The sequence below is a fragment of the Rhinolophus sinicus genome, linkage group LG03 (assembly GCF_036562045.2).
Source record: "Rhinolophus sinicus isolate RSC01 linkage group LG03, ASM3656204v1, whole genome shotgun sequence".
Taxonomy (NCBI): Eukaryota; Metazoa; Chordata; class Mammalia; order Chiroptera; family Rhinolophidae; genus Rhinolophus; species Rhinolophus sinicus.
This window is the reverse complement of record NC_133753.1, coordinates 89949448-89965934: the sequence shown is the minus strand read 5'-3', so window position 1 is coordinate 89965934 and position 16487 is coordinate 89949448. Positions and strand designations below refer to the sequence as shown.

Below are 16487 nucleotides of genomic sequence, written 5' to 3'. Positions count from 1 at the left end.
GTCATAAGGAACTGAGAAACCCGGAATAAAAAGAAATAGAAGTCTAGGTCTAGGTCTCACTCCCAAGTGACAATAAAAGAAAGTAAATCAATATTTACAGTTAAGGGATTCCTAGTACTATGACTTTAACACACATTTTAGGAAAACTGCTGTAAACTTATAAACAATAGACTTTTAAAAACTGAAAATGAGGGGCGGCTGGCTGGGTTAGTTGGTTAGAGTGCGGTGCTCACAACACCAAGGTCGCCAGTTTGATTCCCACATGGGCCAGCAGCTGTGCCCTCCACAATTAGAGTGAAAACAATGACTTGACTTGGAGCTGATGGGTCCTGAAAAAACACACTGTTCTTCAATATTCCCCAATAAAAATTTAAAAAAACAAAAAAAAACTGAAAATGGCTTTAGGGATTATTTTAGCAACAGCCAGATAGGGAGAAGCTGGAAACTGGACTACTTAGCCATTTTGGAAGGAAAGAACTCTAAGGAAGGAAATCAGGTGGTGCCCTAAATGCCTCTCTGCAATCAGAACAGCGTTACATACCTGAAGCCTCAGTGGGGGAAAGAAAAGTTAATCTGGGAGGCACTAGTTCTGAACATGTAACTTCTGTTCATTTTACCTGCAGGAAGCCCATTTTCCTATAGTCTTTTTTATAAAATTAGCAAGTTTCCTTATTAAGGAAACTATTAACATATTTAAAAAATTAAAACCTAAGCATCCATATATGAATTATCCATATAATGTAGTGTGCTGTTCTCTTGTTTGAAGAATTTTCACCACTAGCTCATTTTTCTGACCTAGTTATATAAAACACAAAAGAAAGCAAAACCAAAAAACACCTTTTGGTAAACATATGAAGGTGTTTTCCTCTACTTTGATCCATACCTTCAATTGAATTGGGAATTTGCCACAGTCTTTCTGTGAATCAACAGCAGTGAACAATGATGAGCTAGATCCAGTTTTAGTCCGGCTCTGAGGCCTGCAGTCCGAGACATCAAAAACTGTATCGTTTAAATGAAGTGGTGTGTGTTGTTTCTGCTTTGGCAACTGATTAACAATTGGATCAGAATGGTTCTCGGCCGGCATGGAAGACCCAGAAGGCACTAAATTCAAATAATGGTCCCGTTGTTGGCTCTTTTTATGGATGCTTGGGTTGCCCACATTACTGGATTCTCCTTTATCATTTACATTGTCTTCCTCCTCACTTGAATCATCTGGTAAAATAATTCTGGATAATTTCTTTTTTGCACGTGTACCATTTTGTCTCATCCCCATTTCTTTTAGCTTTACTGCACGTCGGGTTTTATATTTTTCACTCCCATTAGCAAAGCAATCTTCACTTATTAAATCAAAATCAACACACACTTCTTGACTTGATTGGCTTTCAGTCGACTCCCCTTCATCTACACAAAAACTGTCTTCTAAGTAGGTTTCATCTTGCTCAGGAATCTACAGTAAAAATACAGATAGGAATATTACACATTTTTTTCATAAAATCAGCAGGTATTTAACATATTCTTTTAAGTATGTGAGATCTTTATGAATATTTACTTCACTTTATTAATTCAGTCACTTGCTCACCTAAGATATACTGAGTATATTCTTTATGGAAGAAAGTGGGGACTTAGGGGACAAAAAATAATGACTTAACCTCTAGAAATTAACAGTCTAGTGCAGGTAGCCAGAAAAATAAACAGTAATTTATACACAATGTGATGAGTTTTCATAATAAACACAATGGAAATACAGATATAATATCTCTATATTTGTATGATGTTATCCTATGAATATGATATATGACTCATTCACATATGAATGAACCTATTATCAAGCCAAACATGACAATTTATAAATTTAGACTAATATAAAACTATTATCCACAAATGAATAATCCATAATTTTTAGAATACAACAAATTTTATGAAAAAAATTTTCAAGAAAAATATGACAACATAAGAATTAAAAATTTAACTACTAGACGATGAAGTTTTATTCATTTCCTTTAATCATTCTAATTGGAAAATAATGTAATAGTACATTCTAATTAGCTCAAATTAAAGAAAGGATAATTTAATCAAATTAGGGCTAACAGGGACTTTGAGAATTCATTTAATCTACCTTCCTGACTCAGGGCAGAAATTATCCCAATTAGCTCCGATAGTCCAGTTTTAGAAACAAAATGGAAGTTTCATTAACAGGAACATATTTTGACAGCATCATCAGGAAATTCTCCACTACATCTCTAGAATTCATACCTGTGAGAAAACGTTTATGTTGCTACGTTTCTTATGGATCATTTTATACCGATTGCTCATCAATGGACTGCGCACAGATTTCAGGTAAATAGCTCTCATTTCAGAATCTGTGTAAAGATAATAAGAATTTCAAATAGAAAAATTGTTTAAATGAAAGCTAGCAAAGTGTTTAACTTTGACTTATTCCAAATTCACATGATTCCAACCTTGGGGAATTATTTTACACAAAAGATATTTAGTACATATCGAAACATGTCTAAAAACAATCACTTAAAAATGCAAAGTTAGGGGGCCGGCCCGGTGGCTCAGGCGGTTAGAGCTCCATGCTCCTAACTCCGAAGGCTGCCGGTTCGATTCCCACATGGGCCAGTGGGCTCTCAACCACAAGGTTGCCAGTTCAATCCCTCGAGTCCCGCAAGGGATGGTGGGCTCCGCCCCTGCAACTAAGATTGAACACGGCACCTTGAACTGAGCTGCCGCTGAGCTCCTGGATGGCTCAGTTGGTTGGAGCACATCCTCTCAACCACAAGGTTGCCGGTTCGACTCCCGCAAGGGATGGTGGGCTGTGCCCCCTGCAACTAGAAAACGGCAACTGGACCTGGAGCTGAGCTGTGCCCTCCACATCTAAGACTGAAAAGACAACAACTTGAAGCTGAACAGCACCCTCCACAACTAAGATTGAAAGGACAACAACTTCACTTGGGAAAAAAAAAAGGCCTGGAAGTACACACTGTTCCCCAATAAAGTCCTGTACCCCTTCCCCAATAAAATCTTTAAAAAAAAAAAAAAAAAAAAAGCAAAGTTAGGAGTTTTGCCTTTGAAATCAGACCATCTAGTTAGGTGATCATGGACAATTTATTTAAGCTCTCTACCTCAGCTATCTCTCTCCTCCAAAAATAAGGATCCGGATAGTGTCTATTCATAAAAAAATAAATGTATAAAAAGACCTCAGGATTGTACCTGATTTATAGAAAGTATTTGATACAACACAAGAAATCCATGCAAAAAAAGAAAACATGCTTAAAACATCAAAAGCCACAGCCCAATAGTATGTAATAATCTTCAGTCAAGCAAAAACTAGAAAACATACAGGTTTTTCTTTATCTTTAAGGTTATAATCAGAAAAGTAACTTTATTTTTGTCTCCCATTCCCCTTACCTTTTGGGGTAATTAACATGCATTATTTTCAGAGATAACATTGCTAATTTAATGAATAGTGCTTAGTACAAGATGTATAAACTTTTCTTTGAATAACATTTCCTTTATCTTCATTCCATAGCTAGCTTCAACTATTAGATAGCCTCCTGACCTAACTATCCAATTGCTACTCATGCTAAATCCTTACAAAGTTAGTGAGACACTTACTTGCCATTCGGTGTTTAGAAGGATGCAGAATTAGGCATGAAGTACATACAGTAAAATCTGTCCTCTCTAGGGCACAGTTCTTGACAAATGCATAGTTCTGGCAATCACTAACCTATTTGCTGTCCCTATAGCTTTACTTTTCCAGAATGTCATGTAAATCAAAGTATACAGTATGTAAACTTTTGAATCTGGCTTTTTTCACTAAGCATAATTCATGTGACATTTACATACCTATCATTTTTTAAAGCTATAACAAAGAGTACATAAGAAATGAAACATGAAAAAAACATGAATTTTGAGGTTAAAAAAAAACACCTTTGAAAACCTACATACTTCAAACATATTATGCCTAAAATGGAGTTTCAGATCTCCTTACTCTCCATCCCAACTGCTCCACCTGCAGCCTTTCTGTTGCTCACGCCCACTGACTCCTTTTTCTCTCTAATTCATCAGAAATCCTGTACATACGGACAATTCAATCTTGGTCACCCTCTCACTGCTACCACCTTGGTAGAAACCATGATAATTCCTTGATTAGATGACTTCAATAGCTTCCTACGTGGTGTCTTCTCCCACCTTTGCTCCCCTGTGGTCCATTTCCAACACAGAAGCTAGAGTGAGACTACTAAGTAGGTCAGGTCATGAGCTGGCTGCTCATTACTTCTCTGGTCTGGTCTCACTTTCTACCACTCCCCCTCTCCCTCATTCCATTCCAGCCACAATGCTGTTCCGGGAACTTGCCAGGCACACTCCCACCTCAAGGCCTTTACACCGCCATTGTCTGCGTCTACAGTCTCCCACCAAACCTGCAAAAGCCACTTGTTAACGAGCATCGCAGGCATAATACTAAGACACTTTATTCTGCAAATTGTATCAGCATCAATGACAGCACTGAAAACTGTGTGTTTAAGACCTTTCTTATTTAAAGTCATGAACCTTGGGAAACTTTGTTGTCTTAAATAATATCAGGAACTGCAAGAGCAGAGTAAGTGGCAAGACCTGTAAAGATCAGAACACTGAAGAGCCCACTAGAATCTTTCCTATTTCTATTTCAGTCAATCTGAGTCAGATTCTCTCAAAGATGTGTAAGATCTGCTCAAGCACTGTTTGGAGACACTGTTTACCAAAAGTAGATCTCTGTTACTCGGCAAATTTAATAAATTTAGCTTTGTATCCCAGCTGGTTTTAATAATGCACAGTGCTCAACTTCTCATCTCCTTCTGCAGTTTGACCAGTGTCATCTTCTCAATAAGGAGTGCCCCTAAATACCTTCTATAAAACTGCAGCTTGTTCGTTTTTAATCCTCCTACCCCCGACACTACAAATCCTCATCTTACTCAATTTTTTCATTTTCCTATACATTTTTCATCTTATAATATACTAAATAATGTAGTTATCATATGTATTGTTTGTCTCCTTCCATTCAAATGTAAGCTTCATAAGGGCAGGGGTTTTTGTCCATTTTGCGCACTGGTACAGCTTTCTCAAGAACTTTACATAGTACTAGGCACATAGTAGGAACTAAATACTTGTTAAATGGACATTTGGTACTGAGTCAGCCTGGTTGTTCTTGGGAGATATAATCAAATTAGCAGAAGCCTATAAACAACCAAGTCTAAAATAGAGCAAATATACCAGAATTTGAATGAAAATGACCAAATATTTCACACATACCAAATTTAATTCCCTTTAAAGTCAAGGTTCTTTGAAAAGTGACTAAAATATTTAAACATAACCACATTAAAAAAACCTGAAAATTAAGGAAAAAGAAGCATCATTATATCATTTACCATCTATGGCCTGTGAAAGTTGAGTCTCATCATTTAAGAAGTCAAGTAATGAGGAATCTTTTTCATTTTCTGACTCATCATTTTCATCTGATGAAACACAGTCGGCATCTTCTTGGGAAAGTTCTGCTTCATCGTGTAAAAACTTCCTAGCTACAAGCTAAGACAAATTAGAAAACAAGAAGATAACCATTAAGAAAATCATTTACTTAAATAATTGGAAATAGTTCTGGAAAACAGATTTCTTGCCAATGCTTTTAAGACAAAAAATAAAAATAGAAAACTGTAAGAACTGATAAAAGTCCTATGCCTATTTAAGTTTCTTCTCATAATTCTTATAAGTAAAATAAAGTACAAGTCAGCTTGTTAGCTTGTGGTCAGCTTGTGGAATGTTTCTTATTCTTTCTTTCTTTTTTTTTTTTTAATAAGCATAAAGTCACCTGAGTCTTCTGGCTATTTTAATTTTTGCCAGAAAAATACTGCACCACAAAAGGACTGACCAGAAAAACGTACTGAGAATTTTTTTCCAGGGATTTGAATATTGGATAGAGGTAAGAAAAATAATACAATGATTGTGAAAGCAAATATTCCAAAACTCAGATTTCTGTCTCTGTATATTCTTCAATTTGAATCTTAAATTCTCAATACACCAAAGTGTCTTTATTCAAAATAACACAACACTGCCGGATAGTTTCAAAACACAACAAGAAAGAAAAATACCACAACTTGAGATTATAATTCCAGTAAAAAAAAGCAAAATTAGAGTAAAAATATTTTTTAATTTTGGGATTTTTTTTTCTATAAAGAAATTATAGAGAAATCTACTTCTATGTAAAATCTAATGTTCTTCACTAATTAAATGAGTATATAGGATATACACAATATATATAGAAATAAAAACCAAAAAAAGTTTACCTTTAGGTGACTCTGTCTCTTTTGGATTTTGATGCCTCTTTTGGAATTCCTGCTATGACCTTTGAAGTCTTCTAATTGTGGATGTTGTTTGTGAAAATTCTCACTCTCATCACTAGATGATAATTCTAACTATAATAATTTAATAAAATTATTGCATAAGAAAATATAATTATTGTATCTTAATGTATTGTTCAAGGGTTGTTGCTTTTATTTTCATTTTTTAAAGTGTTTTCTTGTTAAAAACATAAAATGCTCTCACAACTTAGACATGTTACAAATATATAATATTAATAATTGAAAAGTTAGGTAATAATAAGTACTAATATACTAAATTAGGTAATAGAAGTAATACTAGTATAGTATTCATTCAATTTAGTATTACATCAAATGTATTTGATGAAAACTTATATTTTTAATTTAACTGTTTCATTTAGAAGACCCTGAAGGGCTTCACAAAATATAATTAAGTCTGTAAATATAGGTATCAAAATCAGTCCAAGCATACAGGAAGGAGTCCTGTCTAACCAAGAAACCAATATAACAATAACAAATTTGGACTAGGAGGCCTATCACTATATCTTTTACAGAGTAATATAAAACCAATCAAAAGAATCAAAGGAAGTTTATCAAAATAATTTCAATTAATAGAAATAATTTTAAAGTCGATTCATCATTAGCATTATCAATATTTTAATTCACATCTGGTAAGTCAATCAGACATTCTAGTTAAGGTAGCAAGTTGAAGTAATTTTTATTGTTTTATATGCGTATACAAATATGGACTGACTGCCTTTTTAATTAACAGGATTTACTATCTACTTTTCTATTAACTCTATATCTGTAAAGTCAAATACACCTTCATTCACCCATACACATATTTTTCTTACAATATTTATTCCAAAAGAATTTGAATTACTATATATTATCTGTGTATGCACTTACTTTCTTTGGAGGACCCCTGCGCTTTTTTACAGCATGAAGCGGAGAATCAACTTCACTATTTTTCTGATCCTAATAAAATAGATAAACAGATAAAGTAAAAGGTTAAAAAAAAAAGACATAAGGACAAATAAAAAGCCTTTATATGATCACACTATTGTGATCACTGAATGACTCACCTCGGGGGATTCTAAAACATTTCCTTTGTTTTTTCTCCTTTTTCTTCGGAAAATCTCATCATCTTCACTTTCATTGCTTGTTAATTGTTCACCTAAATTTATTTAAAAATAATAAATCTGGTCAATAGGTTTAAGTTTATCCAACCACAACTATTTTATTGATGAGTACAGTAAGAATTGTTTGTCAATCTCAACGTTTATGCACTCTCAAAAAAGATAGTTTTTCAGAAGTTTAGCCAAAAAATCAGCATGGGAAGAGACAGAAAAATAAAACAGTGCCAGTGAGAAAATTAAGAGATGATAACTTTTACTAATGAACACATACTTGACTCAGGTTCAATTTTACAAGTTAAATGAAAAGAGGCCAGAAGAGTATAAAATGTAATTTTATTAGTTAGTGGCTCTAGAATTCATCTCTGAAAACTACAGTCTTTCTGCCCTTTGTGTCCTGTTCTCTTTCTACTTGGAGTAGTTAAAGAATGATAATGCAGGGTGCAAAACAATATATAGATTATTTGTATGTACGTATGTATATATACGTACATATACATCTGTATTTGTGCACAGGCATAAAATAAAAATTGGTAAAATATTCACCAAAATATTGTGACTAGAACACATGTGGGGGGTGAAAGAATGCTAAAAACAAAACTCTCATGGATGAAATCAAATGCTTCAAATATTCAGGTATTTAAACAAAGCTCTATTTCTGCACTTCCATAAAATTTTGATTGAGGATACCTCTTTGTCTTTATGAAAACCTCTGTGAGAACCCTGTGGTTTTTATAAGATATGTACATAAATTCTTTGATGCACCTCCTTGCAAAAGGTAAATCAGAATTCCTCTCCCCTTAAGTGTCGGACTTGCTTCTAAGAAAAGAACATAATGCAAGTGAAGGTATGTTTACTTCAGAGTGCAGGTTATAAAAGTCATTTTGGCCTCATCCTTGTTCTCTCTCGTATTACTCCCTCTGGAGGAATCAAGATGCTATACTGTAAGGCTGTAAGAAGCAACCCTGTGGAGAGGCCAATGTGGCAAGAAACCAAGGCCTCCTATCAATAGTAACGCGATCCTGCAAGCTGACTCAAGCCTTCAGGTAACTCCAGCCCTGGCCAACACTCTGATTGCAACTTCATGAAACATCCTAAGCCAAACCACTCAGCTAAGCCACTCTTGAATTCCTGCTCCAAGGAAACTGTGAAATAATACGTTTGTAATTTTAAGCCATTATTTTGGGGGTAATTTGTTAATGCAGCAAGAGATAAATAACACAGAATTTGGTACCTAGAAATAGGGAATTGCCATACCAAAAACCGACACTGTGGAAGGAGCTTTAGAACTAGATTGGGGACACAAGCTATAAGGATTTTTGTGTTGTTTTAATGAAAGGTTAAAGAGATTCAAAGGAATTGTCTGTAGGAACAATTTCTAGGAAGATGAATGGTCATTAAGTTGGCTATGGGTGAGAGATTAAAGAAAATCTTATTAGAAATCGTAGGAAAGAGAATCCTTTATGTAGTGCCAGAAAGTTTAGCAACATTGCAGGAAAGGAGGAAATGTACCTGATGAATGAGGTGATCTAGCTAAGGGGATTACTAGACAAAATGTTTAAGGTGTCACCTGTGCTTCTTGCTGTTAATGTAAATTGCAAAAGGAAATAAACTAAATAAAGATCTATTAAACATGAAACAGTAGAGTCTTGTTGCTTCTCCAGCTGGTAAACAATGTGAAATTAAGAAATTTTCCAGGCAAGGAGCTAATCTAGAGGACTGCCAGGAAAATACTGTGCCGATGAAGCTGAGGGTGTAACTGTAAATGCTTTAAGACCTCAGAAAGATCAAAGGTGGTGCCTCAAAGTACCATTCAGTTAGATAAAGGCCTTTTAAATATTTTAAGGATGTCTCTCACAGATCCTCTCAAATAACAGCCCTTCTAAGAAGATTAAAGAACTATCTCCAGACATCTCGCAGAAGCCCAAGCTTCTGAAAAGGAGTTACCTCTATAAGATTTGTGGGCATGGCTAGTGTCTAATGGAATGAACCCCAATTAGATTCACAAGCCAGCTACAACTGAAAAGGGCAGACAGGATGAAATGAAATGAGGCCTTTGGATTCTCAAATTTTACTAAAAGGAAGCAGGCAGAGAAAACTCCATAGGTACTACCAGTTATGAAAAAGGATCGAGCATCCAGGACAAAGCCAAGAACCATGAAGGCTTATTCCCAGGCTTTAAGTCCTAATCAAGGGACTTCCAATCTTCGTTCTGCTGGATTTTAGAATTGCTGTGGACCAGAGATTTCTGTGTGCCTCCCATCACTCCTCCCCCATTCTGAACACGCCATGTTGAAAACAGATTCTCCATGCCCAGTCAAGTCTCCAGATGACTGCAACCCAAGATGAAATCTTGATTGTAACCTCATGAAAAACCTAAGCCAGAACAACCCAGTTAAACAACTCTTGAATTCCTAAACTACAGAAACTGTGAGATTCATGTTTGTTATTTTAAGCCGTTAAGTTTGGGGGAACAATTTGTTACACAGCAATAAATAACTGACACAAATTAATACAGTTTAAATTTCTCCTCACACTGTGTCAATAAAACATCTTGAATAAATCCTTTTTGTAGATGGCATTGTATAATCCAACCAATTTTTCTTTTTTCATTACCTTCTAAGGAAGCTAGAATTCAATGCAGGTCTCAGCTACAGTAACCACCTGATTCCAGGAGGGTTTCAACTGCTTTAGTGGTGTTTTACTGAACTAGTTTTTTTATACATATAACATGGCAAATGATCGTAAATCCTCTCTTTCAATTAGGAGGAATAAAAAATACTAAATAAATATTCTAATAAATAATTCCCTAATATATGTAGTCATAATTATATTGCCCATGGTTAGTAGTTAAATACAATGGTAGAAAACAAGTTTTAATACATATCTCACACAAAGACAAAAAATGATTTCATCCAAAAACAGACAATATAAAGGTGTTAAAGCAAATATTAAAGGCTCACAGGAAATATACACAAATACATGCCAGAGTATATCCAAAACTATGCAAAATAGTCAATTTTTAAAAACTACATATATTTCCAGAACTCACTTTAAACAAGCTTTTAAGTAAAACATTCATGAATCATGCCCTGCATGCTACTGAGAACAGCATAAGAAAAATATTTACAGAAGAAACTCGTTTTATCCTACAACTACTGCTTTACACAGCCATAAGGAGTAAAATCCCTAAATGGCCTGCTGTAATTAATAATCTATACATAAACCAGAATTGAGTTCTACAACAGGATTTAAAAGACACTTAAATCACTTTACTATCAAACATCTATCACTATATTTTCTAGCTTTTCTGTAAATTAGATAATAGAAATGCGTCTTCTGTGGTTTTGTCTCAGTCCTCCAAACACACTCTTATTTCTCAACTGTTTTGCTATATAACCCTGTACTTTAGACTATCCTACCAAAATCTTACACTTTCCTTCTTAGCCTTTGTTTTCTTCATTTTATAACATCCAAATTCTCTTTATTATTTTCAACAAATCCCTCATAAATATTCCTGAGGAGCCAAAATGAAAATTTACATTAAAAAAAATCCTTATTTCCAATCTAATCCAGTTCAAAATTTCGACATGTTCTGAACCTCCTAAACATCCACTATTGTTGCCACGCAGGAGCCTACCCGTCTGTCTCCTGGTACCTGCCCCTAAAGCAAGGAGAGTCTGTGAGACGGATCCTTTCAGGGACTTTGCTTCACCTTTGTGCTTGCACCTTATGTCTCCCTGTTTGGCCCCAGAAAGATGGCTGGTCAGCCAATGACGAGTAAGATTCCCCACAGGGTGGGGACAACTCAAGCCAGGCGCAGTCGAGCGGGGACCAGCAGGAGAACCCACGGGGTTCATAGAGGTGGGCACAGCCCCCCACCTTCCCCAGGCTAAGGGAGCCTCTGCCTCTGTGGCTGCATTGCTTCCCAAAACCTGCAGGGGAAGAGATTCAATGGTGTGCTCTCCATCTATTCATATGCATAAAGGTTTTGTCCCTTGGGGAAGTACAGACATCCTGAGACTTAAGGTTCAGCTGCCTGCAGGCAAGGGTGATTGGCTTAAATCAGTTTCCTATTATGATGTATGGGATTCACAGATCTTGAGATTGACAAGCTTTATCTCCTTTACTTCCTCATCTAACAAATAAAACCTATGCGTAGGCCCAATTCGGGGCCTAGTCCTTGAGGCTGGAGACCCTTGGCCACGCTTGCACTCTATTCATGGCTACAGTCTTTTCTTAAACCTGCACCACCAGCCTCACTCCCCACAACTCTCATGGCATAGACGGGACACACTATCTTATTATTCCTTTAGTAGTTATTTACACATTTTACTAGTATCTTTTCAAATGTGTATATCACACAGTGGTTTGTTTTACAATCAAGTCCTATGGCCAAATCTTACACTTCTATTCACAGTGTAATACCTTTCCCTTGGGTGCATGCCACAAATATTTATGTAGATAAAATAAATCGTATGTCAGTAAGCATCCACTTAAGAAATATATAATACATTATCTAATTAAATACATCACATACTGAGAAATTACATTTTGAAACATTACAGGTTACCTAATTATTCTAGAAAGATTAATGTTTTATAAAGATGAAATCTTACCTTCAGCAGAATAACAGGCTTGATGCAGACTGATTTGTTCCCTACTTTTAGCCCTTTCTATACAAAGTCCTGAATCATCAAAAGTGGAATTCAATGTTTCTTTGAAACTTTGTAGATTTATTTTTCCTTTATTAGAATTTGGAGTCCTAGGCATTTCTTTTCTCTGTTTAGAAAATGAGTTCAATGTGTTTGATTCAGAAAGTGGTGTACTCATAACTTTTTCTCCTACTGGCAAAGCAAACTGAGAATAAATAGGAGACATAAATTGTTTATTTTTTGCTGCACTCAATGAAAAACGTGCAGAAGTTGGGTTCTGCTTATCTTCACTTGATGAGACAGTAATGGTTCTATTTATAGAACTATCAACATGATCCCTTGATATTACTGGTTGATTTGAAACATAATTTGCAACACTTATCTCCTTACTATCCAAATACCTTCCAGATAAACCATCTAAAAACTTATTCTTATTTGTATCTGATGCATGTTCCAATACTTCATCCTCAGAATCTGGACTACAAAATCCTAAATCAAAGGTAACAGAAAATAAATCCTTAGAGCAGTCAAAAACATATTCATCATTCTTCAGTTTTTCCTCACGTACACCTGTTGTATCTTCATGCGATTTCCAACTATTAGTACCGTAGATAATTTGATCTTGGGGTTCAGAGTTGTCTAACAAAAGTTCATCAGAAATTAAGAACTGAGAGACCAATGTCATTTCGCCTGTATCAGTTTTGTCTGACATACATAAAGATTTGCATTTATTGTTTGAGGGAGAAAGGCTTACATCATTAAACTCTGTGTTAACATCTTCAAATAGTAGTAAACTCTCATCCTGATCAGTGAACAATTTTTGGAGGCCATTGTTATCAGCACAATTGTTTTCTTCAGCAAAACACTTAGGAGAGCCTGTGTTTATTTGAGTATGATTTTTAGATACTAAATTTTCATTTTTAATATCTTTAGATACTTCATCATCATAGCCACAGAAGCTTGGCTCATCAGAAATCTTATTATTAGTTGCACCATAAAGGCAGTTTTTTTCAGGAGGATGATTAATAAATTTAAGTGAAGTCACTTCTAAATTCTGTTGAGAATTTACAGCTGAATGTGACATTAAACAGGTAGATTTATCATTTTGTAAATACTCTCTGTGAGGTAGGCAAAGCACATTTTCAAGTGCAATTTCATATTCCAAATCTGAGAGTCCACTGAGAGGTGGAGGAGAATGAGATAAAAATCTCTCTACATTAGCAAGTACCTCTTTTGTTAAGGAATAACAATTATAAAATTGGTTATCTCTTCTAGCTATACAAAGCTCTTCCTCAAATGGAAGAAATAAACTCGATAAACCAGATTTCTCATCACTGAAACTGTTATAACCAGAATCTGAAAAATTCCCAGCAAATGAAGTAGCAGATTTATTTGTAAACTGACATTCTGTTAATAATCCACATGGCTGGTTAACATTTTCACTGACAGTGCATGCAGCAGCAACTTCATCTGTATGTGATGCCCTTTTATCATTTAGGTCTACCTGAAAAATATTTTCAGCAGCTGAACTGCCACCAGTATCTACAGAATCCATAACAACATCATTTTCTTTTTCAGGTCGATCTTTTCTCAGTTCTTTAGGAGCATTTTTCCTTAGAGAAACAATTTTAGTAGGTTTGATATGAGTTTGTTGAAAAATTTCAGCACATTCATCATCAGATTCTGTCACTGAGAAAGAACTGGCTTGATTTGTATTCTTTGTAAATGAAGATTTCTTGTTACTACTAAAGGTGCCGTTGGCAAGAAGATTGTATTTGTTCCTGGGAGCACTAAATGTTGAGATAACATCTTCCATTTTTAAATAAGGTTTAATTTCCAATTCATAGCTGCATTCTCCCTATAAAGAAGGAAAGTGAAAGAGTCACAGAAAAATAAAACAAAACAAAAAAGGCAATTCTAACAGATGAGTTTTACTCTGTTAAACTATTTTCTAAACAATACTACGTTATTCAAAAGATTTTCTTTTACCTTAAAAATTATTCTGATAAATCAAACAAATTATAAATATGACTACTGTGAAATTATGATAAATTTCTTTAATTAGTTAACATTTTTGTATCCCCAGTGCTTAATACATGGAAGACCCATGATAACTACTTGTAGAAAGAACTAACTTAATGAATACAGAAAATAAAATTATGAACACTAAGTTTTTTGACTTCTAACATTTAAACAATTACTCTAATTTCCTAAAAACAAATAATTAAGAAATTAATACATATATAAATGAAAAACACACATACATACATTGAATTTACTCTCTTGATGAAGTTAAACTAAGAACAGCTTTTAAACATCTGAAACAATGGTAGCACCTGTACGTCTACTAGGCTTTAAGCTAGAATATACTATTTTTAACAAATTTCCCAACCAAGAACTCTTACAGTGAATTTCTAAGTCTTACTTATCTCTACATTTAAAACTACAGTCCCCACCACTCCTAGCTCATCCTTCCCTCTTCCCCATGAATGCTACTTTAGTCAGGATCCCTCGACTATTAAGGGACTTAAGCAGTTAACGTTCCACTTTTTGAATAATAAATACAATAAATATTAATGTGAGAATGTCTCTCTCCCTGGTAGTCTATATGCTCCCCATAGACAGAATATTTTATCTGGCTTCTTCACTGATGTAGCCATAGGCCCTGGTACAAAGAATGACCTATGGAGGACACCAAGTAAGCATGTATGTGTTAATTTGATGGCACAAGTTTTGCTGGGATTCACCACTAATTCCTTTATCTACATGCATTCATGAACAATAATTAGTAATAAAAAAAAGCAGCTACAATCTACTGAGTACTTACTACATTACTAGTCTATGTGCTTTACACGTATTAAGTCATTTAATACTCATAACAACCCTATGAAGAAGGAATTATCATTATCCCCATTTTACAGATGAAACTGAGCACAAAGAGATAAAGTACTTTACAGATGCACAAGAGGTAGTGTTAGAATCTAACCCAGGCATTTCGGATTTCACTCTTATAATAGGTTTATCATTCTGACTCTCAAGGAATAATCAAGAACTGCACAAGGAATCAATAATTCTCTAACCTACCACAGGATATAAGAGACATACCAAATGACCTATGTGAAGGAGACTATTTCAATAAATCCCATCTAACAAGAATCCTAAATTAGCTTCACAACAGTTTATATCAGTCATTAAGTATATTAAAATTTAACTCTGGTCTGTCAATATTTACAGATGATGTTCTTCTAATTAAGTCTACTTCTAAGGCAGAAAACTGGATCCTTGTTGAGATCACAAGGAGCTATATAGAAAAACAAAGTATCTAGCTATAATTATTTATAATAAATACCTGTTTATTATAATGACTTCAAATTAAGAAGAATAAAGATTAAGTATTCTAGTTTCAACCATCATACCAGCAAGAGAAAGTTACAATAAAACCCAACCTCTTCATGTCTTATTTCTTCTATCATCTGCATAATGCTTATAAAATGATGGCATCGATCTGAATGGTCAACTTGATATGTAGGAAAAGGACGATCCTGCCATAGTCTCCACTCAGAGAGAGAGAGTTGACGTATTCCGATGGTTGGTTCTTGAGTCTTGATGAATGATTTTAAAAATAATAAAAATGTTAAAAACACTCATACTCAGATTTCACAAACTGATTAAAAAAACACACTTAATACGTAGGTAATCAGTCTAACATAAATTTGAATTCATTTAGATACTTTCAAATAAATTCTCACGAGTAAAAAGAAAATAATCTCACAAAGTACAAAGTTGCCCTTTAAATATATCTTTAAATAAATGTAAATTAATGCTTAAATGAGTTACTACTTGACTATATTCCTGTTTATATAGTTCCATGTTAAGAGCAAATATTTAAGAAAATATGTGGTTTCAAAAATACTATTTTGCTAGATTTATATCCCATAATCTAATAACGAGGCATTCAAAATCTCTCAGTAATACTAATCCCAATTCTTAATGCCTCTCTTTCCCTGTTAGTGAATAAAACACAAATTCTGAATAGCCATATATTTCAAGTACTATAGAGCACTAAAACGAATTTTTCCTGAGGTTATTCTCTAGCTCTTTAGGGAGATAAGTCACTTTAACACATTCTCTTGACTTTTATTAAGTTCATCAATAATTTGTTTATAAAACAAAATAAGTAACATCCACGTTAAAGTTTTACTACAATTTCAAAGTGAAAAATAAAAACCAATTTGGTTTTTTACTACAATTTCAAAATGAAAAATAAAAACCAAAGATGCTCATGACAGCGTAATTTTATGTTAGTTAATATATTGAAAAGAATTCCAAAACACAACAGGGAA

The 16487-nt window shown here is 34.4% G+C and overlaps 1 protein-coding gene across 2 annotated transcripts in view; it reads right to left on the bottom strand.

The window, feature by feature from the left end:
- FANCM (FA complementation group M) overlaps positions 1 to 16487 on the bottom strand; it is a 52501-nt gene that overhangs the window by 8425 nt on the left and 27589 nt on the right. For both annotated transcript variants that reach the window (XM_074328189.1, XM_019751723.2), the window contains exons 13-20: positions 15591 to 15746; positions 12109 to 14002; positions 7439 to 7530; positions 7263 to 7331; positions 6321 to 6449; positions 5409 to 5565; positions 2254 to 2360; positions 884 to 1447 (exon numbers count right to left, since the gene is read on the bottom strand). In XM_074328189.1, coding sequence (XP_074184290.1) covers positions 884 to 1447; positions 2254 to 2360; positions 5409 to 5565; positions 6321 to 6449; positions 7263 to 7331; positions 7439 to 7530; positions 12109 to 14002; positions 15591 to 15746 — 3168 coding nt within the window. The remainder of the gene's footprint in view (positions 1 to 883; positions 1448 to 2253; positions 2361 to 5408; positions 5566 to 6320; positions 6450 to 7262; positions 7332 to 7438; positions 7531 to 12108; positions 14003 to 15590; positions 15747 to 16487) is intronic.